We start from the raw sequence: 26,794 nt of genomic DNA on the forward strand, positions 1-26,794 counted from the left end.
ATGGGTGACGGATACCCGTCGGATAGCGGGTTTCGCGGATACCCGACGGGTAGCGGGTATCCGCGGGTAGCGGGTTTGGATACCATTTGATATCCATGGATAGTTTCGTGGGTAGCAACCACTATCCATTTAGTTCGTGGGTATGAGTATGAATAGTCACTATCCGTACCCGTCGTACCCGATTGCCATCCCTAAATAATGATACAACTAAAAACAATTAAAGACCGACAAATAAAAATGAAATTAATAAGTATATTAATTGTCCAATTATCAGCCTTGGATATCGGCCCAAATCCAGGCTCTATAAGCCCAACAAAGGGTATTTCCGGTAATCCAACAATCACTCCGTCAAACCCTAGCTGGTCCATACTCCTATAAATAGTAAATCGCAAACTATTTCCCCTTCAGATTCAGATTATCCAAGCTCTTCGCAGCTGCAATGTCCGCCTTCACAATTTAATTTGGGAATATTTTCTTCATCGTTTCGTTTTTCTGTTTTCTATTTAAATTTGATATTTTTCTTTCACACCCAAACATTTTCTTGTGCTATTAATTTTGGTTGGATCTGTGTACAATAAGCCGATGCTCTGGATTGAAAAATAATGAAGGAAGCATGGTAATGTGCACAGAGAGCGATGTTACAAGGTCGGCATGTCTGCCCCCTCCGATTTCTCTTCATGACTTGGGGGCCTGGTTTTAGACCTACAATTTTTTCTAAATAATTCTTCGTTTGATTTTTGAATTTCTTAAATTGCAATTTTTAACCCAAGTATATATTCATTGATTTTGTTTTTTAGATTGGCAATTTTGTATCCAATTGTAGTTTTTGAATTTTATAAACAAATTATATTTACAGCAGTTTATTTCAATTGTTTTTTTCCAGGTTATTCTTTGACCTAGTTTTGGGATCTGAATCTTCTGTAACTTTAGTTAACTGGAAAATTTCTTGATACTTCATTATTTGATTTTCTGGATGAGAAAATTTGAAATTTATGTTTATTAGTTAAAATGTAACTTGACGTCATATAATAATTTCTAATTTTGGGCTGAAAGTCAACTGTATCCAAATTTCAATTTAGAAGTAACATGTCATTCAGAAACATTAATATGTTAAATTTGATAGTAATTTAATATTTCCACAGAGTAATTTGAAGCAAATTGTATTGAAACATTTAATAAGAAGTGAAATCCATCATAGTATTAAAATAACAATTTTTTATTTCACCTGACCGTTAGTTTCTTACAAAATAATTCAATAATTCACCTTTATTAAATACTCCATTTAGTGAGTCGTATTCTTCGTCGTCAAAAAAATTTAAGTTGCATTGAAAGACATGCTTAATTTCAATATTCATAAATATGAGAGTAGTACTAGTAATTCAAGTAGTCAATCAAGCTGCTCACGAGCTTGCTCGTTTTTCATTGTCTTCTGATGATGTTGTTTGGAAGGTTGATTTTTCTAATTGGCTACTAAACGTTGTTGATTCTGATTTGCATTAATATATGAATCGTCTTTACCTTCAAAAAAAAATAAAGTGTTTACGTTCATAGTGTGCAAGGTTCATACTTCATAGGAGTATCATTTTGTTGACATCTTGATTAGAACTACGAAAATAAAATCGATATACAGCTGTATTCGTGTTCCAACCCTTCAATCTATATCGCATTGCACATGGTTGGAACAATTAATCTTCTCAAAGACAAATTAAAATGTCCCACCTCATGATTCCAATCCTAAAACTGGTACATAAGTTTAAGTTGTATTATTACATTTCAAACGTCATCTACTTTTAATAGCACATCACTTTTTATATTGATATAGTAATTTCGTATAAGATACCGCATGTATCTCATGAAAACGAAAAAAAGGAAAATAAAATTCGGAAATCGCATTCCAAGATAAAAACCCAATTTTAGAAAATAGAGAAGCCGTGTAAATCGTTATTATGCATGCATGTACCTTATTCAAACAAATAAGGCCTCAAAGCATTAGTTGATTGGCTTCATGACGACCGTGTAATGATTCAACATCCGGGCAGCAAACTGCCCGTTGTTCTCAGCGGTGTCGATCTTGGACTGCCCGGGCGGTGGCAGAAGCTCGAAATTCTGCACGAGCCTGCCCAAAGTGATGCTCAAAACAGGCATGGCGAGGACGATTCCCGGGCAGCTCCGGCGACCCACTCCAAATGGGATGTATTTGAAGTCATTGCCGGTGGCCTCAACCCTAGATTCCTCTTCCAAGAATCTCTCGGGCCTAAATTCTTCGGGCTTGTTCCAATGGGCCGGGTTGTTGGCCAGCCACCACGCGTTGACCAGGACTCGGCTCTGGGCCGGGATGTCGAACCCTCCGAGCTTGGCTTGGTGGAGGTTCATGTGAGGGAGTAGACATGGAACCACCATTCTACGACGAAGAGTTTCTTTGATCACGGCTTGGAGATATGGGAGTTTGTTAGTATCCGACTCGCTCACTTGTTGTTCCGGGCCGAGGACCGTACGGATCTCGGCCCGAACTTTTTCTTGGATTTGAGGGTAGTTGATGAGTTCCGCAATGGTCCATTCAAGTGCCCAAACAGTCGTCTCGATTGCTGCCCATTTCAGATTATATTAGTTATGGTCAATCCAACAAAATATCATTAATTAATTATTTTGAATAGGATGCATGATTCATTGATTAATGTACCGGCAACATTCATGTTCTCAACAATGTATAGGAGATTGTCTTCATTGATCTCTCCATTGTGTTGAGCTTCGAGAAAGTGATCAACCCCACATTTCAACCCATTCTTGTCTATCGTTGTCGTGGATACAAGATTCCTGCATTCAAATATCACAAATATTCGACTATGATTCTTTACAATAACACAAATTATATTGGTAGGAGGAAGAAACATACTTTCTCTGTTTTAGAAAAGTGTGTTTATATAGGTCCAACCTCCTCCTAGTGACCTCCCTGCATATCTTCAAATAGCCTCTCAAAAAGGGCCTCAAAATTGGGATGAAATCACCAAAATTATAGTTGAGACTCTGACCCAATCTGCTCCTCTCAGCATTCACACTCTTGAGCTTCACATAAGATGGATCTTCCTCGCTCTCAAACTTCCTGTCAAACATGATCTTATACACATTGTTATACACCATGAGCTCCAGCCTCCGCCGCAGCACCACCCCCTCCGCCGCGGCCGCCGGGTTCCCCCGCACGTCGGCCACCACGGCCGCGGCCTCCGCCTCCCAGTCGGCGCTGTAGTGTTGCACGACCTTGTTGGTGAAGAAGGGGACGGTGACGATCCGCCGCATCTTCCGCCAGTGGTCGCCGTATTCGGTGAAGATCATGTCCTGCCCCTTCCCCGTGAAGATGTCGAACACGATGTTTCTCGAACGCGACCCGAACTCCTTCCCCTGCGTCACCAGCACCTCCTTCGCCAGCTCCGGCGACGACACCACCGAGATGTCGCGCTGCCCCATGCGGAGGAGGAACACGTCGCCGAACTTCTTCCCCAGGGCCACGAAGTCGTGGTGGTCGAAGCTGTTGCCGATTTGGAGCCAGCTGCCGAATATCGGGAGGCTCAACGGCCCGGGCGGGAGGTTCAGGCGCCGCCGCCGGACCTTCGATATGGCAACTGCCGTGGCCGCCGCGGCGAGGAGGCTGAGGAGGAGTTTCTGGAGGAAGAGGAGGACTTCCATGTTGGAAAAGTGATGATCAGAAATTGGTGGTTAATGTTTTCATGTTGCAACCCATATTTATATTATATATGCATGGATTTTTTATTTTTTATTTCTTGTTGAGGTTATGTATATGGTATGTTTAATACTTTTTTTTTTCATGTTGTATTATTTTAATTTTATTTTTATTTTATTTTTATTTTGTGTTTTACTGATTATTGAAATTTTCATGATTTTAGTTGACATGACATATCATAAAAATACAGGTTTTATCAATAACTTTTTTTCTACATAGTAATATATAGTACCATCCTATTCGTAGTTAAGTCCCTGTCATTAAGAGCATCCGCATCGCTTACACGATAGCGGCTTACTTTTTAATTTTTTTATGTAATTTTTAGGTTTTTTATTTTAATGAAATTTTAATATTAGTAAAATGTGTTATTTAAATTTGAGCAATTAAATTTAAGTGAAAAAGCATAAAAATCAAAACTAAAAAAATCATTAGGCTATCATGTAACCCCAATGCAGCCTCTTTACACCATGTGATCCCTCCATAAAGTAAGCTATCATGTAAGCTATCATGTAACACCAATGCGGATGCTCCAATTAAATAAAATAATACTCAAATTTTTAAATTTTAAACTTAAAAAATACTTGTACAAGTTTTAGCAATAATTTTTTCTGTATATACACTTAATTACTTTTATAGTATTATCGCGTAAATATTGTTATGATGTACAACAAATTTAGCGTAAAACAGAGAAGAAAAATATAAAGCCAATGATATTTAACTCAAGTGATAAAATTGAAGCACTTAAATACTCTTCTTTATGAGAGGTCTTGCCTGCATACGTAATTTTTTAATCTTTGTGGGGTATAATGATTACACGTCGTAATTTTTTAATCTTTATGTGGTATAATGATCTCACCTGAATATGGTGTAGATATTTTCACATCTTTATATGGTGAAGAGGATTCCAAGTATCCAAACTTGATAGTAGAACTCCGGTTGTATTTGGGGCTGGAGCAACAACAACAAGCATTGCTACTATTTAGGGTTTAGCTACTATTAATTTTTATTATTATTATCATTGCTACTCATTTAGGGTTTAGGGTACTACTATTATTGCTTCCGCTATTACGCAGTATTAATTTAATTTTAAGAGTACGATTCATGTGGTATATAACTTAAGAGGTGGTCTTGGGTACACTCGAATGTACCGTACAATCGGGTTATACCTTCACTTAATTAAATTTTGACCCGCACCCTGATTTGAACCCATATCCTGACTCAACCCATATAAATAATACTACTATTTTAGGTACGGGTCAATTCGATTGTACGGTACACCCAGATATACCCAAGATTTTGTGATAACCTTAATAATGTATATTGTTGTTATTATTAAAGTTACTAGGAAAAAAATGTGCATGGTTTTTTTAGGCAGAAAAAATATGCATGTTAATATAATTTAATTATTACATTTATTGATTAAATATAATTAATAAATATAAATAAAAAATCCTAATAGTTTTTTTGATATTTTTAAACAACGATAAAGAATATTCTACTAGAATTCATTTATATCGAATTATTTGTCAAGAAATAACATTCTCGATTAATATCCACCAAATTTTAAAAATTGAATTTCAAATTTATTCAAGTTTACATCAAATTAATTGTGTTAATCACAATAATTTTTTTTGAGAGGACCTTGAACATAATAAATTATAAACCTACTTATATTTTATAAATGGGAAAATTGCACCTAAATACACAAACTTTGTCGAAAATCCATATTTGACGCGAAGTTAGGATTTTACATTTTAATACACCAATTTAAGAAGTTGTTCAATTTTGACACAATTTTGAATTCCGGCGACCGGGATATTGACGTGGCAGCCGGAATCGCCACGTCATCACCACGTCACACACACACACACACTCCACTCTCTCTCTCTCACACCCCACTCTCTCTCTCCTTCCACACGTCAGCTCCCCCCTCCCCCCAGCCACCCCGGTCGGACCCTCCTCCTCCCCACACCACCGCCGTCGAGCCTCCAACCGTAAACCCTCCCTCCCGCCGTCGTCACCCTTGTCTCTATGTTCTCTCTCTCTCTCTCTCTACCAAAGCTCGAAGAGCAGCAACAGCGCCTCCCTTTGACGTCTCCTCCGATTTTTGGAGTCGAGGCGCCGCGGGTTAAGGTTCACCCTCGATTTTCACCATGGTGGCAGAGGCCCGTCGTTTGATGGTGGCGTGAATTCGTTCAGTGGTGGCGCGATTCGGCGGGGCAGGAAAGGAGGCGGGGACGGGACTTCTCATTCGCGGGGAAAATTCGATCTGAGTTTTCTGGTGTTCGTGCGATGATGACACGCCCTTGACCAGAGAGGAGGCGACGGCGCTGCAGTGGCAGCTTGGCGAGACAAAAACCCTAGCTCTGGATTTGAGGGGATCTCCCACCGCCGAGTGCCCTCCGCCGTCTGGATCTGAGGGGAGGCGCCATATGAGTTTGGGAGGTGGTGTAAGGTGTTTGGGGAAGGTGAGAGAGAGTGAGGGTTTGCGGCTGGGGGCTCGACGGCGGGAGGGAGGGTTTACGGTTGGGGGCTCGACGGCGGTGGTGTGGGGAGGAGGAGGGTCCGACCGGGGTGGCTGGGGGGAGGGGGGAGCTGACGTGTGGAAGGAGAGAGAGAGTGGGGTGTGAGAGAGAGAGAGTGGAGTGTGTGTGTGTGTGTGACGTGGTGATGACGTGGCGATTCCCGCTGCCACGTCAATATCCCGGTCGCCGGAATTCAAAATTGTGTCAAAATTGAACAACTTCTTAAATTGGTGTATTAAAATGTAAAATCCTAACTTCGCGTCAAATATGGATTTTCGACAAAGTTTGTGTATTTAGGTGCAATTTTCCCTTTATAAATCGAGCATACCTATTCGATGTTAATAACTAAAATCAAATCTTAGCTATTCTCCATTTTAGACCAAAAATGGAATACCAAGAAGTGAACGGACCGAGTATATTTCTCTTTTTAATTTCCTAAATCCTAAATTGCAGCAGTTGAATGGGCCAGTTTTATTTTGGAAATTAAAAAATGAAGATTCTTTCAGATATTCTAATAGTTAGATAAACCAACGCCCAAAAATTTAATTGATATAAAATTAGATTCTCCTAATTAAAGCATGAAGCATGAGAAGAAGCACTATGTATTCTTTCAATGCCATTGCTAAATAAAAGGTCAACCAGATTCATGCGTTTTACAATTTCGTAAGCTCGATTTCTTTTTTCTTTATTTTTCTGAAGAGCATGCCGCCTACTAGTTGACACTTATAATGATCCATTTACTTCAATAAAAAAAAGGGAGAGAGAGAGAATACATATATTTTTTTTTTTTTTTTATCATTTTCACGCTGTTTTCACATATTTAATATGATGAAAAATTTGTATCAAGTAGGATGAAATATTTTTATCGATCAACTCATTTTCACTCATTTTATCGAGCAGCTCGAAGAAAAACTCATATTTTCTTAATTAAACTTGTTTTTCCCAAGATACACGCAGCTCGGAGCTACGACCGATGATGCTTACGCCATATACATATCGACATAGAAATATCAACAAGATTCAAACTCATCATCAATCATAATATTGTTGTTCTCTAACAATTAAAAAAATTATATTATATATATATATATATATATATATATATATAATATTTGGGTCGATCCAGTTTATGATGGATTTGTGCCACCCAAATTGAAACCAACCCAACAAATTTTTGGCCCTATATCTTAAAATTGGTCCGAACCGAAATTCTTTTATAAATCGACAAATTGATCGATTCAATCCGATTAGTGGGTTTTGACTTAGTTCTGCTCACCCCTAGATATGAGTTTTGACGAAGTCTTTTTTTTCAGTCATGATCACCGTAAATCATAATTCCCGCACGCAGGCGGTACTAAATACTACTCCCTCTATCCCAGCTTTTTGTATCCACTTTTAGTAGTATTTACAATTAAAAGTGGATACAAAAAGTTGGGACGGAGGGAGTAATTAATACTAAGTACTATCCTAAATTATAATTCTCTATCTGAATAACAGAATTGAAGATTTGATTTTAAACTAAGAAATATAAATACTGAAAAACAAATATATCAAGCTGCAGGGAAAAATCAAGAAAATTGGAAATCTCAACAGATTGAAAACAACAATCAAGATAATTCTCTTACGACAATCTCACAGTTAGTTTATATCCACTCTCGTGGCATACAAACAGTTCATTAAATGCAAGGCTATCGTCCCCGGATCACTCTTCTAACATGCAGCTCCCAAAGATTTCTAGGATTAATGTCCTCACAAATATAAATTCCCTTTAGAATTGAATAAGTGTGTTCTATTTTCTTAGTTCAGGTAATAATTATCATCTCTTGATCTCAAATTAAAACCTATGATTATGCTAAATTGGTGGTCAATCAATAAAGCAAACAAGATACACAAGAACATAAAAAAGGAAAATTAATTTTGATAAATGAATTAAATACTGTCAAAAATCCAAATCTGTTTACTCCCTAACCCTAGGATGAAAGATGTTCTAGCCACACATAGACATATGAACTAGAACAATAACATGAACAAAAGAAATCAACATCAACAAATAAAACCGTAAAGAAATCTATGAATCTTCAGTCTTGCTCCTGCGGTCTTCTCCGTCTGTCTCTATAGCTCTCAGGAAAATAAATATGAAAATGATAGTCCGTTCCAAGTGTCTTGGGGTTCTTTTATGTGCCCTAGGTCTTCTGGCTCTCTCAAAACTCCCAAAAATCGCATTTTTTACTTAAAGACTGAATTTGGGCGAAAAAACGCGAAGACCATGCGGTTAGGCCATGCGGCCGCATGTCTGGCCCGCATGGTCTGCTCAAATTCGCTAGACTGTCATGCTAGCCATGCTTGGCATGCGGTTGCATGTTGGCCCGCACGACCTTGACAATTTTGCGCAGCAATTTTATTTTGGTCCGTTCTTCCTCGTTCGATGTTCGATTTTCGATCCATTTGCTCCCACGAACTCCTATCGAGACGAACTACAACTTGTATTTCAGTCAATTCTTCCAAATTCTGCTTCATTATTTTTGAAAATTCGTTCAAACAACAAGGAAGTGACAAGTTCTTGACAAAAAACCAATAGCTCCAATAAACCATCAAACACACAAAATCCTCACAACTAAGCATCAAATATAACATACTAAGAGTAAGAGGCAAAAATGCATGTTTATCATGATCCTCCAAACTCAATTTACGAGAACTTCTTGATTTTTTATTAAGAGAGAACTCAAACTTGTATAATGTACTTCATCCGTCCTATTACAAATGTCTCACTTTTCATAATGGGATGTCCCATTATAAATATCTCATTTTATTTTTGGCAATATATTCTTTTTCTATACCTAATATTTAAATAAGTTCCATCAACCCACTTTATCTACTTTTTACATATTTTTTAATCTATGTGCCCAAAAATAATGGGACATTTGTAATATGATGAAGGTAGTATTTAAGGAAAATAATACAAGAAGATTTTAATATCAAAATTAATACAGCTTCTCATTGTGGCTGCAAGAAATGGGCTTCTGGGCCTTTGATAAACGGATCAAATGGACCAAGCCGAAACTCCAAAACAATTTGGGCCTGCAGCAAGTTTATTAGCCCAGACCTCAGCCAGCCAAGAAAATAACCAAACATATTAGAATGAGATTTGTTTTATAAAGAATAAAATAGGGACTAATATTATTATGTGAATATATGCATAAAGTTATGCAAAAGTTAAATATTTGAAGTTTGACGACGTGTCGACGACATGTGAACTTGCACTACTTTCATTCACGATCCATTCTAATCCAATCTTTTAATAATTATCAATTATATTTATTATTTGAGTTATATCTACATATATTTTTCAAGAACCAATTAAAATGTTCACTTGGCAAAAGACTGAATCGTGATATTTTTTATGAATAATTTTCTATGATTTGAATTTTATCTAAATATACTTTTCAATAAATAATTAAAATGTCCAACATGACAAAAGATTGAATCATGATTTTTTGGAAACCAAATAGATTCCATAATTTTTTCTGTTCGGATCACTTAAATATCCTAATAGGACACCTGTAATAAATGTTAGATAGTATCATATTAAAATATGCAAGTGATTCAAATCATGTGAACATCCACGTGAGAGACCATCTCTATTGGTTCAATAATACGGATCGTGAATCTAATTAAGTGGTGAGATCGACCTTTATTTTTCTCTTTATTCTTAGTTTTGTTTTTCTCGTGTTTTGGCCACAAAAGATGATCATGATTGGGAGCAGCCTAGCCACCACCACGGATTCAATTTATACCAATTAATTAATATTTCTAAGTTGGCATTATTAACGATGTGTACAATGCTAAAATTTCTGTAGAATATATATTCATTCAAAATATAAACCGTGCATGATGATCATCACAACTTAGCTTCCAAAGAATAAATTTACTACTTGACATATTAATTACAGTTTTAAACTATTAAAATTATGATGTTTCCAAGTATAATAAGTTTTACATGAATATGGTTTTACTAATTCATAACGGTATACAACTTATACTATAATGACGATTGGTCTATTTACGATTGGCCAAATATTATCCAAAAACTAAAACATAGTTAGCAATTAGCATAGGGCTTATTTTGTAGATTGAAACTTGAGGGGAAAGCAAAATTACCCTTTTTCACACTGTATAATAATAATAATAATAATAATAATAATAATAATAATAATGAAAAAAACCAAGAATGCCGCCATTATTAAGCTTTGATCCCTTCATCTTTCTGAATTTGTAATCTTGTGGCATCTCTCTGTGTATTCATTATTTAATCTCATGATCTCAACACGGATTATGACAATTACGTTATTTTACTAATAAATTAATAGACAAAGCGGCAATTCTAGATGGTGGGGCTTAGTAGGCCCGGCCAACATATTATCGTATGGGTTTTATAATGAAGATAGAATAGATCTTAGATCCCAACATTCACATATAGTAATATAACAATGCCATCCAAAAAGTAAAACTATTTGACTTTTCCATTTAGACCCAAGTACGAGAACGAGAGGAAATGTTTGACAAATCAAAAGATTGAGTAACATTAGAAACATGAATATTACAACATAACGTAGACTATTTTGTAAAATCCAAAGATCGATCGCACTTAGAAACATCATCATTACAACATAACTTCGCCCCTTCAATATTTTTCAGTACACAATCAAGAAATGTTCAAAGAAAGCCATTGATTTTTTTTAGTGTTTTTCAAAATGATCTCGGCTTCAAAACAATGGTCGAGTGCTTCAAAATGTGGAGGCTGAACTGCCCGCCCTTCTCCGATGTGTCGATCTTCGACTGCCCCGGAGGAGGCAGCAGCTCGAAGTTCTGCACGAGACGGCCTATCGTGATGCCGAGAATAGGCAACGCAAGAATGATCCCGGGGCAGCTCCTCCGGCCAACCCCGAACGGGAGGTACCTAAAGTCGTTGCCGTTGGCATCAACTTTAGCCTCCTCCTCCAAGAACCTCTCGGGCCTAAACTCTTCGGGCTTTTTCCAGTGGTCGGGGTTGTTGGCGAGCCACCAAGCGTTCACCAAGATCTTACTCTCGGCGGGGATGTCGAAGCCGCCGAGCTTCGCGTCGTGGAGGTTCATGTGGGGCACTAGTAGCGGGATGGCCATTCGAAGACGAAGGGTCTCCTTGACCACAGCCTGAAGGTACGGGAGCTTGGTAGTATCCGGCTCTGTTATTTGGACTCCTGGGCCGAGTACCGTGTCGAGTTCGTGTCGGAGCTTGTTCTGGATCTCGGGGTGGTTCACTAGCTCAGCAATGCCCCACTCAATTGACCATAGAGTTGTCTCAATTGCTGCAATATCGATATAAAATATTTTATTTAAGTTTCATATAGTGTATGAAATCTACTATGCCATAATTAAATTCAAACAATTTTCAAGGTGTGATCTCATGGTAGTTGGGCAAATCAAAACCTAATATAAGAGTTAGGTGTGGAGGTTCGGATACGTGACGTGGAAGGCGAACAACTACTCAGTGCACCTAACTTAGGAGTTATGAAGATCTGTGACACCTACCAGTTACCACAATAATAGTACAATTTTGAATAATAACCAACTTGTAAGAATTCCCCCAAGAATAAAATTGGACTTTCTCTAACTTTATTGATAAAATAATGTATCAAGAACAGATTTTTAGGTGTTAAAAAAATCTACTAAAAACTTGATATGCTTATTGTGATTAGTTCGATATAAGATTATTAAGCCTAAAATGTATAAGCACATACGCATTGATGTTTGAATCATGAACTCACATAACTTCAACAACTGAGATAAGTCGACAATATTATTATAGCTTGAATCTGAATCATGAACTCACATAACTTATGACATGAATTTGTTAGGAAAAGATGAAGCGTGGAAACGTACCAGCAACATTAATATTCTCAACAATGTAAAGGACGTTATCCTCGTTGATCTCTCCCTTCTGCTGGGCTTCAAGCATGTGATCGATCGCGCACTTTAGGCCATTGTCACCCCCCTTTGTGCTCACCAGCTTCCTGTATAAACAAAACACCCCCAATGAGTATCCTCTCTATGCACCGACGGAAAAATTATAGGAGCGGAAAATTTTCTCAGCTACGATGAAAAGTTAAGGACAATCATAGCACTAATACATCTTTATTTATTAGGACCAAATCAAAGTCCAAAGCCTACAATAAAAGATGCAGGGTCCACTTAATTAACTAACCTACTGCTTTTTTTTTCTGTAAGGAGAGCCTGGATGTCAACAAATATTAATCTATTTTTATTTTTAAAAATTATCAATCATAGATTGGCCACTATTCTCCAATCACAATATAATAATTATTTTTATTAAAATTTGTGCATCCTTGCTAGGACTATTTATTGTGCACATACTGTGAACAGTATGCAAACTAAAAGCAGCAGTGCAGCACTATTCTAGCAATCACACCAACAAACACCATTGGCCAACAAATGAGATAATCAAAATTAAGGTGGAATCCGACCAAGATTTATGCAAGAAGAGAAGACCAAAACCCCTCCAATACATTTTCCTCAAAAGTTACTTAAGTCCTAAAAGAGAATTTTCGACATAATCAAGATAACTCCCAAATCATATGAATGCAGAGCAATAAAAGTCCCCACGTAACATAAAGACAATCAACTCAGGGGAGTTTACTTTATATGATTAATAATATTATTAGAAAAATCAATCTTTATCTCTTTTAATGGGATCAAGCAAATTAGTTTAGATTATAGAAAATACCAAGGTCTTGAAGTATCCGAAAAATGCATTTATTTTTTATTTTTCAAAAAAGTGAAAAAGGTAGAATTAACTTACTTTCTCTCATCAACGAAATAGTCTTTGAACAGCTGTAATCTTCTCTCCTTAACCTGCTGGCACAGCTTGAGGTAACCTCTAAGGAAAGGCCTCAAAATTGGGATGAAATCGCCATAGTTGTATTCGAAGCTCTGTGCCAATCGGCTTCTCTCCCCATTCAACGCCTTCAATTTCACAAACAGAGGATCGTCCTCGCTCTCGAACCTTCTATCGAACATGATCCGGTACATGTTGTTGTACATCATCAGCTGCAGCCGCCGCCTCAGCACGATCCCGTTCGTCGCCGACTCCGGATTCTTCTTCACGTCCTCCACGACGGCGGCGGCCTCTGCCTCCCAGCCATGGCGGTACTGCTGCACCACCTTGTTGGTGAAGAACGGCACCGTCATGATCCGCCGCATCTTGCGCCAGTGCTCGCCGTACACGGTGAACACCATGTCCTGACCTTTACCGGTGAAGATGTCGAACACGACGTTGCGCGTGCGCGATCCGAACTCCACGCCCTGCGTGTGGAGGACCTCCTTCGCCAACTCCGGCGACGACACGACGGCGAGGTTGCGCTGCCCCATGCGGAGGAGGAAGATGTCGCCGAAACGCTTCGCGTAGTCAGTGAGGTTGCGGTGGTTCAGATCATCCCCGACCTGGAGCCAATTGCCGAAGATTGGGACCGGAATCGGTCCCGGCGGCAACTTGAATTTCTTGCCGCGGAGCTTCGACACCACCGCGGCGACGACGATGGCGGAGAAGAGGCCTATTAGCGCCTTCTCGAGGAGGAGGAGATCCATTTTAAAATGGTTTGCGGTCTGCAGTGGCGGTGGTGATGGCGGGAGTTGGTGGTTTTTGGAACTGCAGCACTTTAACGGAGGGGTTGGGGATTTTATAGTGTGTGGAGACGTTTTAGGTGAGAGTGCGGGAGGTGGGGGCCCGGTGGTGATGACGGGTTTTTGACGGCGTCAAGAGTTAACGGTGGGATGGTGTGGTAAGTGGAGGAGGAGGAAGGCGTCGGGGGTAGGTGGCGGGTTTGGTGAGCCACACGTCAACGGAACTCTTTTTCTGGTATTTGTAGATTAGCCATCCTTTTTGCCTTAATTGCAACACTATCCCTGGGTATTTAGTATTTACAATTGTAAGGTAGACGATGTTATTATTACTTTTTTTTTTATCTGAAAAAGAAGATATATTCAAACATTTGGTACCAGAGGTACTGAAGGAGTTACACAATTACATGAGAAATTGATCCAGACATCCATGAGGAGAAACACATCTCCTTTTCATTCAATTTAAAAATCTTGATCCAGACGATGTTATTATTACTAGCATAACATGGTAGGTGTAATTAATATTATTTTATTTGATAATTTATTATTTTTAAAAATTTATTAATTCATTACCTCTATTTAATAATTTATTGAATATATATATTTATTTATAAAAATTTATCAATATTTATAGATATATATCACATAAATTAAGTGTAATATCTAATGAATTAATATATTTTTATAAATATATAATATGTAAAATAACCTTAAAATTAAATATATAGGGGTAAAATAGGCAACCCACAAGTTGTGCTTTAGGATGCCTTAGGCTCTTTTTCAATTAGTATAGATTGAAATAGTTTATTGCAAACTAAGAGTGCGATTACTTTGATGGATAAATTTAACATGAAAAAATAAATACTTTATTTTTTTTTCCCCATATTTTATATAAAAGATAAATTTATCATTTTTCTTTCCTTATTTTCACTTCAAAATGGATAATATATTATCCTTTCATTTTTTAAGAATTGAATTGTTTGTATTTGGTGTTCCAAGATTTATTAATTTTGTTCATTTTCTTTTTAATTTGCCTTTTGATCATAATTTTATCTGGAGTTTGAAAGATTATAATTGAATTGTGAGTATCATATAATTTCGAACTTGTAAGATCATAACTAATTATGAAAATCATATTGTCTGATGTTTAAAAGACCATAACTGAGTTATCGAACACCATGTCATTTGGAGTTTTAAAGACAACAAATTGTGGGTATTATCTCGTCTCAAACTTGACAGATTAACTCTAACTTTTGAGCATCATCTTATTTGAAACTTGAAAGAGCATCATCACGTTTGGAGTTTTGAGCATCATTCTGTCTAGAATTTAAGATCAGATTTATTTTTTAAATAATTTGATTTTTTTTAATAATTAATTTGAAAATAATTGAAAAAACACCCCTCATTCATCCCCCTCCCCCAAACACCCTGAACCCCACCCCCCAAAACCCCCGACCACCACCTTCCTCCCCCCACCACCCAAATCCCCAGCCACCATCGTCTTCCTCCCCCCACCACTTAGAACCGTCGGCGCCTCCTCCCACCCCCAAATTCCCAGCCACGGCAAAAGACCCTAGCGCCACCCTCCGTCTCCACCAACCACCATCAAATCCCAACCGCGCCCTTCCGTCTTCCTCCTTCCACCACCCAAAACCCCAGCCGTCATCACAGACCCCACCCCCACCACAGTCATGCCGCCTTCTTCAAAATTTTCGGCCGCATCACCGCTTTCAGCCACAGCTACTTTAAATGACAATCTCTCAAATCGAACACATAAAAATAAAATCCCCAAATCGGACACATATAAACAAAATCCCTAATTTTTTAAACTTCATAATTTCTCCCCTTTCGATTTTTTGATAAATCGCCGCAAAAACCACCTTATCTGCTTTTCTAACTTTCTCGTCCGTGACCTGTAGCTGAGGCCGCTGGCATCGCCAAGCCCCAAATCCCCAACTGCTCCCTGCGCCCACCCCAAATCGAAACCCTAGCACGGCGGGGGAAGACGACGTCAACTCGCGGCTCCAGCACGGCAGGGGAAGGCGCCAGAGGATGAGGGCGGCAGCGGCCACGGTGGTGGGCTGCTTTTGTTCTTTCATCCAAATGGATTGTTTTAGGAGACATGGGGAAGATAGAAGAGAGAGAGTGTGTGTTTAATTAATTTAATTTAAAAAAAATAAGGGTGCATTTAGTTTTGTCAATTAAGTTTTTAAATTTATTAATTTTTGCTATAAAAAAATGCACCACTTTCGTTGGGATAACTCAAAAAGAAATACGCAATTTTCTTGAGACGGAAGGAGTACTTCGTTTTACAATGTAAGCAACTAAGAGTTTCTGCTTCACTCTCAAAAAAAAAAAAAAAAAAAGTTGAGAGAAAGCTTCTGATTCAATAAGAATCCTTGATTTCTTATTTTTAAAAAAATTCTTTTTTCTCTTGAGACTTTTAGAATCATCTTAATTTGCTACCACATAATACAATATATTATAGCATTTTGAGTCGCTGGATAGGAAAAGCGAATGAAGATGCATAAAGAACTAATGTGGATGAAATTGGTTGCAAATTTCTATAATTTATAGGTGAAAAAATAGTATAGAAAATAAAAAATTATTAATGTAATTAATATTAACGTGCTAATTAATTATTTGATTGATAAATATTAATGAATAATTAGAATAATAACAATTAAAGAAATCATTTTCCAAAAAGTGAATTACAAAACTAAAAGAACACTGAAAATGAAAGTTTTTAAATAATATATGTATATTTAATAATTATTAAAAATGAATAATTGTAGAAATTAGAAAAAAGATAATGAAGATTATTGAGAACGCCACATCAGATATAGAATGGCTGGAGGCTCTGAAAAATATAACCTACTCCCTCCGTCCACAAAAAATATGACACTTTACTTTCGGCACGAGTTTTAATAAGATGTGAGTGAAGTTGGTAGTGGAGTAAGGATCACACTTTAAATATGAGTGAAATGGTGTGGACTCTATTACTAAAAATGAATGTGGCATATTTTTTGTGAACGGACGAAGAAAAAAAATTATGGCATATCTTTGGTGGACGGATGAAGTATTATATAATGGATATATTTTGTGAAAGCATTGTAGGATTGCTTGTGCTACAACTAACTCTCAATGAAAACGTGTATTTCTTGATCAAAAATTTTCGGTGCTTCCCCGCCTTACAAATTTGTGACAACTACCGCACCACGAGTACAATGCCACAAACACTATAAAAAGGAACCTAGATTTGATTTTTAAAATTAAAAAAACTTTTTGTCTCTTACCGAAATATACATTTACTCACGAAATTGGACTTAATGTATCGTGTAGTTGGAGATGGATTTGTAAGAAAGTTATCTAATTATTTATTACTCGTTCTTAAGTCGTTCATTTCATAGACACATAGACTCTACGTCTTATATTGTAATGGATTGAAACTTCGAAATATTTTAAGATACTTTATTATTTTTATCATTCAACCTAACTTTATTTGATTCTTATCCCATAGAAAAAGTGAAATTGGAGAAATCCTACTCTTGAGAATAAAAATACTCAATCATGCATATAATCAATCATGCAAAGTAAATGCCAATAAGTAATAAAATTAACAATTTGGAAAATTTGAGTTTAATTAGTCGTTCGCTAGACATATTAAGTCAATATCATATACTAGCACAACGTTTGTGAAATCTTCTCACGATTAAACCAGTCAAGATTTGAAGTTATATTTAATTACACATTTATAATTAGGTTGGTATTTAATTGTTTTCAAATTTATGTCTGGAGCCACTCTCATGAATTTTGATCTGTAAAATGCTCCTTCTATATATGTCTAAACCACTCTCATGTTTTTTGACAAGTTTGTAGTTGAGATCGTCATTTTTGAAAGGGCCAACTATTTAAAACATAGACTAATCATAAATTGTAATCACAAAACATTGTAATTATAATTCAATCTTTTAGTTAATAGTTTCCAATTTAGTATAGCTTGTCTTGTCTGTTTAAAAAATTTGGAATGGTGTAATTGTGAAAATAATAGATGGTCTATAATTTGAATATTTTGATAATTGTATTGTAATTACAAATTAGGGTACTAGTTTCTATTTAGGACAATTAGCCCAATCTAGAACATCGTCAATATCTTATGTGTCGGATTTATTCAACAAAACTTAGTCAAAAGTACTCAATGCAACTGAATTACGACATTAAATCTATACCAAACACATCTTCAAATAACAATTAACTTTTCTATTTTCGTCACAAGTAGGAATAGCAAAAAATAAATAAAAAATGGAGTAGTATAAATGTTATTTTAATTACTAACATCTAACGTGATTTTGCCCGATCAAAAAAAAAAGTATAAATGTTATTTTAAGAGATAAACTAATTCCGCTGACATTTCCTCCAAGTATTTTTGTAAAGTTAAGTTCACTTTCTAGCTAACAGTCTATTTTTCTTCTTTCAAACTGCGATGCAAATTTAAAAAGTCAAAAGCAAAACAAGGTGCTTATTTTGAAGAAGAAAAGTGTGGATATTCGACAAATCTTTATTCAGGCAGAGAGTTTATTATTTAAAAAAGTAGCTGTTTTTATTCCAAGGTAGAACATTAACTCACATCACAACCAATTAGAGCACCCGCAACGCTCCTACTCGAATGCTTACTTGAGTAGAGTGTTGCACTCGAATAGGGCGTTGCGGGGGGCCTTATTCGAGGCCTGCTCGATCCTTCGAGTATACACGAGCGAGAGAGAGACTTGGCGCGTGCTTTGCATGCTCCTTAATTTTAAAAATAAATAAATAAATAAATAAATAAATTTTTGAATTTTGAAATTTTTTGGGCTATTGCATTTTCTTGGAATTCGGTCCCTTGACCGTTCAAAAGTATAAAAATCAAAACTAAAAAAATCAAGTAGTCAATCAAGTAACCTCAATGCAGCAGTACTTACTCAATATGGTCCCCCACTATCAAGTAGGCTATCAAGTAAGCCCATTGCGGATGCTTTTAGTCATTAAATTGTGGAGTAATATACTCCATCCGTCCCACGAATTTTGACACGTTTTCCTTTTTGAGTTGTCCCATGAATCTTAGCACATTTCCAAATAAGGTAACTTCTCTCTCCTATTTTATCACTTTTATTATTTTTTCTCTCCTACTTTATCACTTTTATCACCTTCTCTCTCTTATTTTATCACTTTTATATTTTATTAACTACACATGACTTAAAACACTAATCTACAATTTTTTAACTCTCGTGTCGAAATCAAACGTGTCAAGATTCGTGGGACGGATGGAGTAATTCTTAAAACACAATGGTGACCAGTTACGAGCTACATATGTTTATGTTCGCGATTTTGCTCTATTTAATTAGATTTAAACATGTTCTTTATTTCCTGTATTTTAGATTTTAGTAATAGTAAAAAGTTAAGAATTAGGAGATATGCGTGTGGCCAAATTTACAGTGCACCTAACACCACAAGTATAGAAAATTATTTATTCTCTTCTAATTTTTAATCACGTGGTAATGGTATCACTGGTATGGAGATACATGTCTATTATTAACCGACATTTGCGCCGCCTTCTAAAAGTCAAAACTACTTTTATAGTAGTTGAAAACTTGTTAAATACTCCCTTTGTCCCCAAAATAAGTTCCTCTTTGGGGACGACACGAGTTTTAAGGAAAATGGTAAAGTGTATTGATAGTGGAGAAAAATATGTTATACTCCCTCCGTCCCAATATTGTTGGCCACATTTGGTTTCTGCACGGGAATTAAGGAGTTGTAGATTAGTATTTTAAGTGTGTGGGTAATATAGTATAAAAATAATAAAGTAGGAGAGAGAATGTGATAAAGTATGAGAGAGAAGGTAATAAAATGATAAAGTAGGAGAGAGAATGTGATAAAGTAGGAGAGAGAATGTAATAAAGTGATAAAGTAGGAGAGATAATGTGATAAAGTAAGAGATTGAATGTGATAAATATTTCTATTTTAGGAAAGTGGCCAATAATAATGGGACAAACTAAAAAGAAAATGTGACCAACAATATTGGGACGGAGGGAGTAGAACATAAGTACTCCCTCCGTCCCTGAAATAAGTTCCTCTTTTTCCATTTTGGGACGTCCCCCAAATAAGTTCCTCTTTCTTTCTTTCTATTTTTGGACAACTACCTCACCACTAATAATACTTTATTTATTCTTACTTTTCACTTTTTCACCATTCTCAATACTAATTATAACACCTTTTCACCTTTTCACCACTCCCAATACTAATTACTCCCTCTGTCCCAATATTGTTGGCCACATTTCCTTTTTAGTTTGTCCCACTATTGTTGGCCACTTTCCTAAAATGGAAATATTTATCACATTCAATCTCTTACTTTATCACATTATCTCTCCTACTTTATCACTTTATTACATTCTCTCTCCTACTTTATCACATTCTCTCTCATACTTTATCATTTTATTACCTTCTCTCTCATACATTATCACCTTCTCTCTCCTACTTTATTACTTTTATACTATATTACCCACACATTTAAAATACTAATCTACAACTCCTTAATTCCCGTGCCGAAACCAAATGTGGCCAACAATATTGGGACGGAGGGAGTATTATACATAAAAAAAAGATACTTTTATACATATTCCATTTTTAATTAATAAGTGATTTTTAATTAATACAAAATAAATATTACGATTAATAATAATAATAATAAGATATTCTAATTATCATACTAAGTATATTCATTCCACAAATGATCAATTAATGTATTTTGAAGCATGAAGTGGGCCCCTCATCTTTGATTTGTCTAAATCGAGAAAAAACTTCTTGAAATTGAGCAGGTTTGATTTCATCAATTCGGTATCATGCAATTCACTTGTGCTGCATGAACGTATTAGATTTCTACAATTACAAATCGATTTTGTAGAATTTCTAAAGCATGTTCGATATCCTTTCTAATTGCTTCTTGTTTTTGTGCAAAATGTCATTTTTTAGAATCACTTGTGCATTGCACAATAGTTACCCATTTAGGATAAATATGCCGCAAGAGCAACACCTCTAGCAAGGTTATTAAAGAGATTAAGAGAGGGATATTATTATCATTATTGATTCTCTAATTAAGTAATCACGAAATATGCATGCATGCCATCTAAAGATTATAGTAATCAACTACAGCCTCGAGAATGAATACCCACTTCACCTAGCATAACATTCTGTCCATCCCGTCGAACATTAATTCTTCCATCTCTAATGCATGTAATAGAGACTTTCTAACTTTATGGCAAAACCACATTGCATACCAATGATGGCATGGACGGATATAAGAATTTAATTAGGACCGGGCGAGATTTCATCAGATGTTTTTAATGAATTTTTAGTAAAGAAAACAGACCGGGCGACCGCTGAGATTTCATCAAAATATATACATATATATAGGTAATAAAAAAAATTTGACCGGGCGACCGCCGAGGCTGCCCGGCCTCTAGATCCGTCTCTAAATGATGGGTACTTATCAGTTGCATCTACTAGAACCCCATATGCTAGCACACATAATTAATGCATTCTCTCCGTCTCTCAAAGATTTTTTTTTTTCCTTTTTGATTCGTCCCTAAAATATATCTTCTTAATTTTTGAAAACAATTCCACTATAATTATCCTTACAATATTCTTAACTTTTTGTGGGATCCATTATTCAATCATCAAATGCACAACTAATTTTTATTAAAACTTGTGATCACCCTTCCGTAAAAGATGTTTGAGGGAAAGGGAGTAATTTTTTGGAGAGTAAACAAGCCTTGTTTCGTGACTGCATGAATTGCGTCATAATTCGTTTTATTAGAATTCTTTAAAGCTTTGAGGAAAAGTAATCAAAAGGTTACAGCATGCACATGCAAATTGAAATAGAATCAGTGTAGATTAAATTGATTATTTGTATTTGACTTAATAATTTTTTTCTTTAATTATATAGATGAAATAAAAATTGTGAACGCGTTTTTTTTAATTATAAAATCTGCAACTGGAATTGATCCAGTTCAATAACTCACAAAAATGTGTATTATGGAGAGAGAGAGAGAGAGATTTGGGATGATAAAATTTGTTCAAATCCAATATAGTATTAACCAAAGTACAACTCATAGCGAAGTAAAATTTCGAGTCACAACTTTGATTCAATACATTTTACGCTCACAAAAATGTTATGAACTTTTATATTCGTATTTTGTAATTATTAATATATGCAGCATGTATCAAAATTCAGATAAATATATTATACTATGAATTTATAGCTATACGCAATGATGTATATTAATCACATGGAATATGAATTAACACGAAAAATAAAACGAAAAAGTCGAATTAAGAATCAGTCACCACCACACGTAATGAAATAAACTAATTGCACCAACCAACTATTTACATTCTGAAAACATGACAATAGTTTTTTCATAAATACAGCTTGTACAGAGTGATCCAAAATTTCCGTTTGCCCAATATCTGCTAAGTCGTTAGCAATAAAAATATCAGTTTTATAGTATAAGTTTTTTTAAAAAAAGGGAAATAGTAGTATAAGTTAATAAAAGGCCAATGGGGGTTAATTATTTAATCTTAATAACTATGTCAATTTGTCCTTTCAAAAATAAATAAGCCAATTGGGATGCTTGAAGTACTACTATTAAATATGACGTGCACTTTATTAGAGAAGAATTGAGAAGATGAGAGAGAATTGAAATGGTGAAAGAGTGATGTTTACCTACCACCATAGATAAGGACAAAACCATATTACTTTCATTTATTGGGTACAAAAATCACGTATATTATATACTCCATGTAGAATGACAGAATGTAGATCATGAAAAATTAATGATGGTGTCTAAAATTGGGTAATGACCTACGCTACGAGCTGGTCTCCCTTGTTTATTATTCTTCAAATAATTTGATAAAAGAGAGGGACACGAATTTTAAAATAAAATTATTGAATATAATAAATATAATAAAAAATATTATAATTATAATTAAAAGTAATAAAAAATATTATAATTAATATTGTGAATGGTAAAAAGGTGAAAAATAAGAACAAATAAGTTGTTATAAATGGTAGAGTAGTGCCCCAAAATAAATAAGAAATTATTTGGAGGACGACCCAAAAAGAAAATATATGAAGTTATTTCGTGGACGGATGGAGATGAAGTAGAAATTATTACTATAATTAACCTGAAATCCGCCATTTTGGGGCGTCTCACAAAAATATGAACATTTTTATTTTTGCACATTATTCCCTTATTTTTTATCCTTCATTTTCATACTTATTCACAAAAAAATCACCGTGACCAACCACTATTTTTTCTCAATTAACTCATTACTCTCACAATATTTTATAAAGTGTAACCCATTTCCCACTCAAAATATCTCTCAACTAACATTTCTTAACACCCCTACCACTCTCAATTGTTCATGTTTTTGTGAGAGAGAAAGAATAGTATAATTTAATTAATTTTGAATAAGATTTAATAAATCTTAATTATATTAATAGAATTGATAAACCATAATTAGAATTGATAATTGTTAATTAGAAACTAATAAATTCCAACTATCTTTTTTTTTTTTTGACTTAATTGCCTCTAAATCCTTAAACTATAGTCAATTTTCCTTTTTTCCCTCAATCTTTGCACTTCCTATTAACATCCACCAACTATTGATTTTTCCCAATTTTTTCATGACGGATTTTTCCGGCCAAATTCGTGCACACGTGGCATCGGAATTATTCGACGTGGACACGCTGATATTTAATAAAACGACGTAGTATGTATTGTACATAAACAACGTCGTTTCTTGCTTGTTCTTCTTCAATTAAAATTAGGGTTCTCGCGTTGAAACCCTCATTTAACAAATCTCCGTGAAATCTGTGAAATCTTGCAAGAATTAATGAAAATTTCTTAGGCATTTACATAAACTGAAGATTTCACATGTATTGATGGGGTTGAATCGCTCGCTCGGCAGCTCCACCACAAAACACATTTTGGAGAGAAATCAAGAGAACGTCACCGTTGTTTGGGAAGGAGTGGTGCCGTTGTTTGGGATCCGGACGACGGCAACCATTGTCGAGTCAGTGAGGTTTGACAGGGGTGTCGGGTTGGGGCACGGCATCGGCGAGGTCGCTGCTGCCAACGTCATATAGCCGAGACTGAGGGAGCTAGGATTTCTAATTTTGGGGGGTTTTGGTGATCGAGGGTCAACTGAAGGGAAAGGCGACGCCGGGATAAGGAGGCGGTGATAGCCCCCGACGCTGCAAGCGCAACAACGGCCGTGGCTGTGCAGCGGTAGAGGAGAGGGGAGGGGAGGGGGGTGAGAGTGAGATGGGGAGGGCGGTGGTTGAGACCGTTCGACCTTCGTCTCTTCAACTGCGTATCTTGTTTTGCCTTCAATCTAAAAAATCGTTCCTATTCTTCCCCGCCTTTTAAAACTCCCAAGGCAAAACAATGTCGTATAGGGTTATAATGTGTCATTAATAGAACACGTCGACGTCACGTATTGCCACGTATTAAGTGAATACCTCCACATAGGATAATTTCGATATCGGATTTGGCCAGAAAATCCGTCATGGGAAAATTGAGAAAAATCAATAGTTGGTGGATTTTAATAGGCAGTTCAAAGATTGAGGGAAAAAACAGAAATTGACTATAGTTTAAGTATTTAGAGACAATTAACCCCCCCCTTTTTTTTTACTCAAGAATAAATTCCAACTAACGCAATATTTCCTCCGTCACAATTAAATTGATCAACTTTTTTTTAGCATGAAATTTAAAAATTAGTGTTTTAAATATGTTTGATGATAAAGTGAATAAATAATTAAATATTTCTTTACTTGTATTTATTCTATATAAGGAAATCTAATAATTTAATTAGAACGATCTAAAAAAAATAGATAAAATTAACTGGGAACAAGAAAATACCAACCTACCACACACAAAACCCAGTGTGCGCACACAAGTTTATCTGACGACACAAAACGGAAGATTACACTGTCCGAGGGCAACACCCAACCTACTACATATTGAAATATGAAGACACAGGGCTTTGAGCAATGATTTTTAAATTTTAATAAATGAAAATACACCCACATCACAACAGAATAGTCTAATAATGACCGCCTCAAAAAAAAAAAGTCTAATAATGACATTATTTTTATACAATTGTGACATATCCATATATCAATAAATAAATTCGTGACATTTTATAATTTGATAGCTATTGTCGATGTCATAAAAATGCGAGTATCTTACCAAAATTTAGAAATATTGATGGTGTAATTAATTTAATACATTTTTAAATATAATTTACTGACACTTTTATATATAATAAAAATTTATAAAATTATATAGATACTATGTGTGGGTGTAACTCAATTTTATTACATCTGAAGATGCCATCAATTTTATGACGACTCAGCTTGGTGCCACTAAAATTATGTCACTACTAAATAATTTTGTTATAGTGTTTATACTTTATTTTCAATGTTTAAAGAGATATAAAATCTTAAATATGCTATCAATAGCATAGTTATGATTATATTTGGTAAATAATTATTATGTAATGTTTTTTTTTTGAGGTATTATTATGTACGCAATATTAATTCTATAGTATTCTTATATTTTACTTTTAAAAAAAACTATCTTTACCTTTTTTAGAATTTGATGAATTTAATTTTATATATATATATATATATATATATATTTAAAATTATAAGAGATATCTGAATATAATCAATTATGCAATTCTCATGTAGACGAGGCCTCCGAACGGTGGGAAAACATCACCGCATGCATGCGAGAAACGCCCTGCATGTGGGACCTCAACACCAAACAATACAACAGGCGGAAAAACAACATCACCTAAACTGGAAAAACATCACCGCACGCAGGCGAGATTGAACACAAGACAAAGGAGAGTCTTTGGGTGCCTTACAAGAGCAAGGCCTCATTGGCAATTTAATTACTAATATTTTGCTAAGATAATTGGGACCTTAATTAAGTCTCCGACTGTTACTATTTCAGCAGTCTCCGACTGCGTCATTCTTTTGTTATTTATGTTAAACCTTACATTTGGCGTGTCACAATAAAATAAGGATAGTTTTGTCTTCTTAAAAGAAGGGTAGTTTTATCCTTTCAAATCTGAATGCACAAGGATACTTTTGTCTTCTTAACTCCATCATGGATTAGCATCAAGGGTAGATCCAGCATTTATTGTTTCACATTGTATGATATGCCACTTAAGTTCATATGCTCCTCCGACCAACGGATTCATCTGTCGTTTTGCGCCAACGCTAAAAGCCTCTAGGGTTGGTTATGACAAGAGTTTTAATAAATATTATGAGTAGTTAAAGAGATAATTTTTGTTGTAGTATTATGATAGTAAGAATGAAAAGTAAAGAGTTTGTGGTGACTCATATGAGATAAAGCTGTAAATAAGTTGATAAATTTTCAATAAAATTTAAGAGTTTTGTGATAGGATAATATATCTAAAAGTGAAAAATGTAAATTTTTGTAAGATGTACAAAAATTTATAAAAAATGCACACTTTTAAGAGATGAACGAAGTATATAAACTTATAAAAAAAATTAGGCCAACACACAGTACAAGGCCCAAAAAAGGTTCAGATCAACACACGGTATAAGGCCCAAAAAGGAATGTCCAAATAATAGATCCAATGTTCAACCCGGAGATCCGGAAATCCAACCCGACCCGGTTTCTGATAAACCCTCTGAAATTTCAGTTAGGGTTTTGTTTCAGCTTCGTTTGCCACCTGCTTCGTCTCTACAATGGGTTCCAAGAACAAAGGTAAACTAATTTTGTTT

General features: G+C 35.6%; 3 protein-coding genes and 1 non-coding gene across 4 annotated transcripts in view; 2 read left to right on the plus strand and 2 right to left on the minus strand.

Moving 5' to 3' along the window:
* Positions 1-406: 406 nt before the first annotated feature.
* On the minus strand, positions 407-3,880 carry LOC130992099 (trans-cinnamate 4-monooxygenase-like). The gene is made up of 3 exons (XM_057916590.1): positions 2,894-3,880; positions 2,681-2,814; positions 407-2,585 (listed from the first exon to the last, which is right to left on the minus strand). The coding sequence occupies exons 1-3, from the start codon at positions 3,679-3,681 to the stop codon at positions 1,990-1,992; spliced, it is 1,518 nt and encodes a 505-aa protein (XP_057772573.1). The 5' UTR covers positions 3,682-3,880; the 3' UTR covers positions 407-1,989.
* Positions 601-710, plus strand: LOC130996378 (small nucleolar RNA snoR100). The gene has a single exon (XR_009092560.1). It is a non-coding gene; the product is annotated as a small nucleolar RNA snoR100 (small nucleolar RNA).
* Positions 3,881-10,816: 6,936 nt separating the features above from the next.
* On the minus strand, positions 10,817-14,254 carry LOC130992100 (trans-cinnamate 4-monooxygenase). The gene is made up of 3 exons (XM_057916591.1): positions 13,118-14,254; positions 12,181-12,311; positions 10,817-11,606 (listed from the first exon to the last, which is right to left on the minus strand). The coding sequence occupies exons 1-3, from the start codon at positions 13,900-13,902 to the stop codon at positions 11,008-11,010; spliced, it is 1,515 nt and encodes a 504-aa protein (XP_057772574.1). The 5' UTR covers positions 13,903-14,254; the 3' UTR covers positions 10,817-11,007.
* Positions 14,255-26,648: 12,394 nt separating this feature from the next.
* Positions 26,649-26,794, plus strand: part of LOC130992114 (nucleolar complex-associated protein 2) — an 884,658-nt gene continuing 884,512 nt past the window's right edge. The window contains exon 1 of the mRNA XM_057916615.1: positions 26,649-26,777. Within this exon, the coding sequence (XP_057772598.1) occupies positions 26,759-26,777 (19 nt within the window). The 5' untranslated portion in view covers positions 26,649-26,758. The remainder of the gene's footprint in view (positions 26,778-26,794) is intronic.

Source organism: Salvia miltiorrhiza, chromosome 7 (assembly GCF_028751815.1).
Source record: "Salvia miltiorrhiza cultivar Shanhuang (shh) chromosome 7, IMPLAD_Smil_shh, whole genome shotgun sequence".
In the NCBI taxonomy this organism is placed as follows: domain Eukaryota; kingdom Viridiplantae; phylum Streptophyta; class Magnoliopsida; order Lamiales; family Lamiaceae; genus Salvia; species Salvia miltiorrhiza.

Bases quoted from the DNA above. Each gene is read 5' to 3' on its own strand.
- LOC130992099 (XM_057916590.1), bottom strand. From the start codon at position 3,681: ATGGAAGTCCTCCTCTTCCTCCAGAAACTCCTCCTCAGCCTCCTCGCC. The intron at 2,815-2,893 runs GTATGTTTCTTC...ATTTGAATGCAG, and splicing joins ACTTTTCTAAAACAGAGAAA to GAATCTTGTATCCACGACAA. The intron at 2,586-2,680 runs GTACATTAATCA...TGAAATGGGCAG, and splicing joins TGAGAACATGAATGTTGCCG to CAATCGAGACGACTGTTTGG.
- LOC130992100 (XM_057916591.1), bottom strand. From the start codon at position 13,902: ATGGATCTCCTCCTCCTCGAGAAGGCGCTAATAGGCCTCTTCTCCGCC. The intron at 12,312-13,117 runs GTAAGTTAATTC...TTGTTTATACAG, and splicing joins TATTTCGTTGATGAGAGAAA to GAAGCTGGTGAGCACAAAGG. The intron at 11,607-12,180 runs GTACGTTTCCAC...TCGATATTGCAG, and splicing joins TGAGAATATTAATGTTGCTG to CAATTGAGACAACTCTATGG.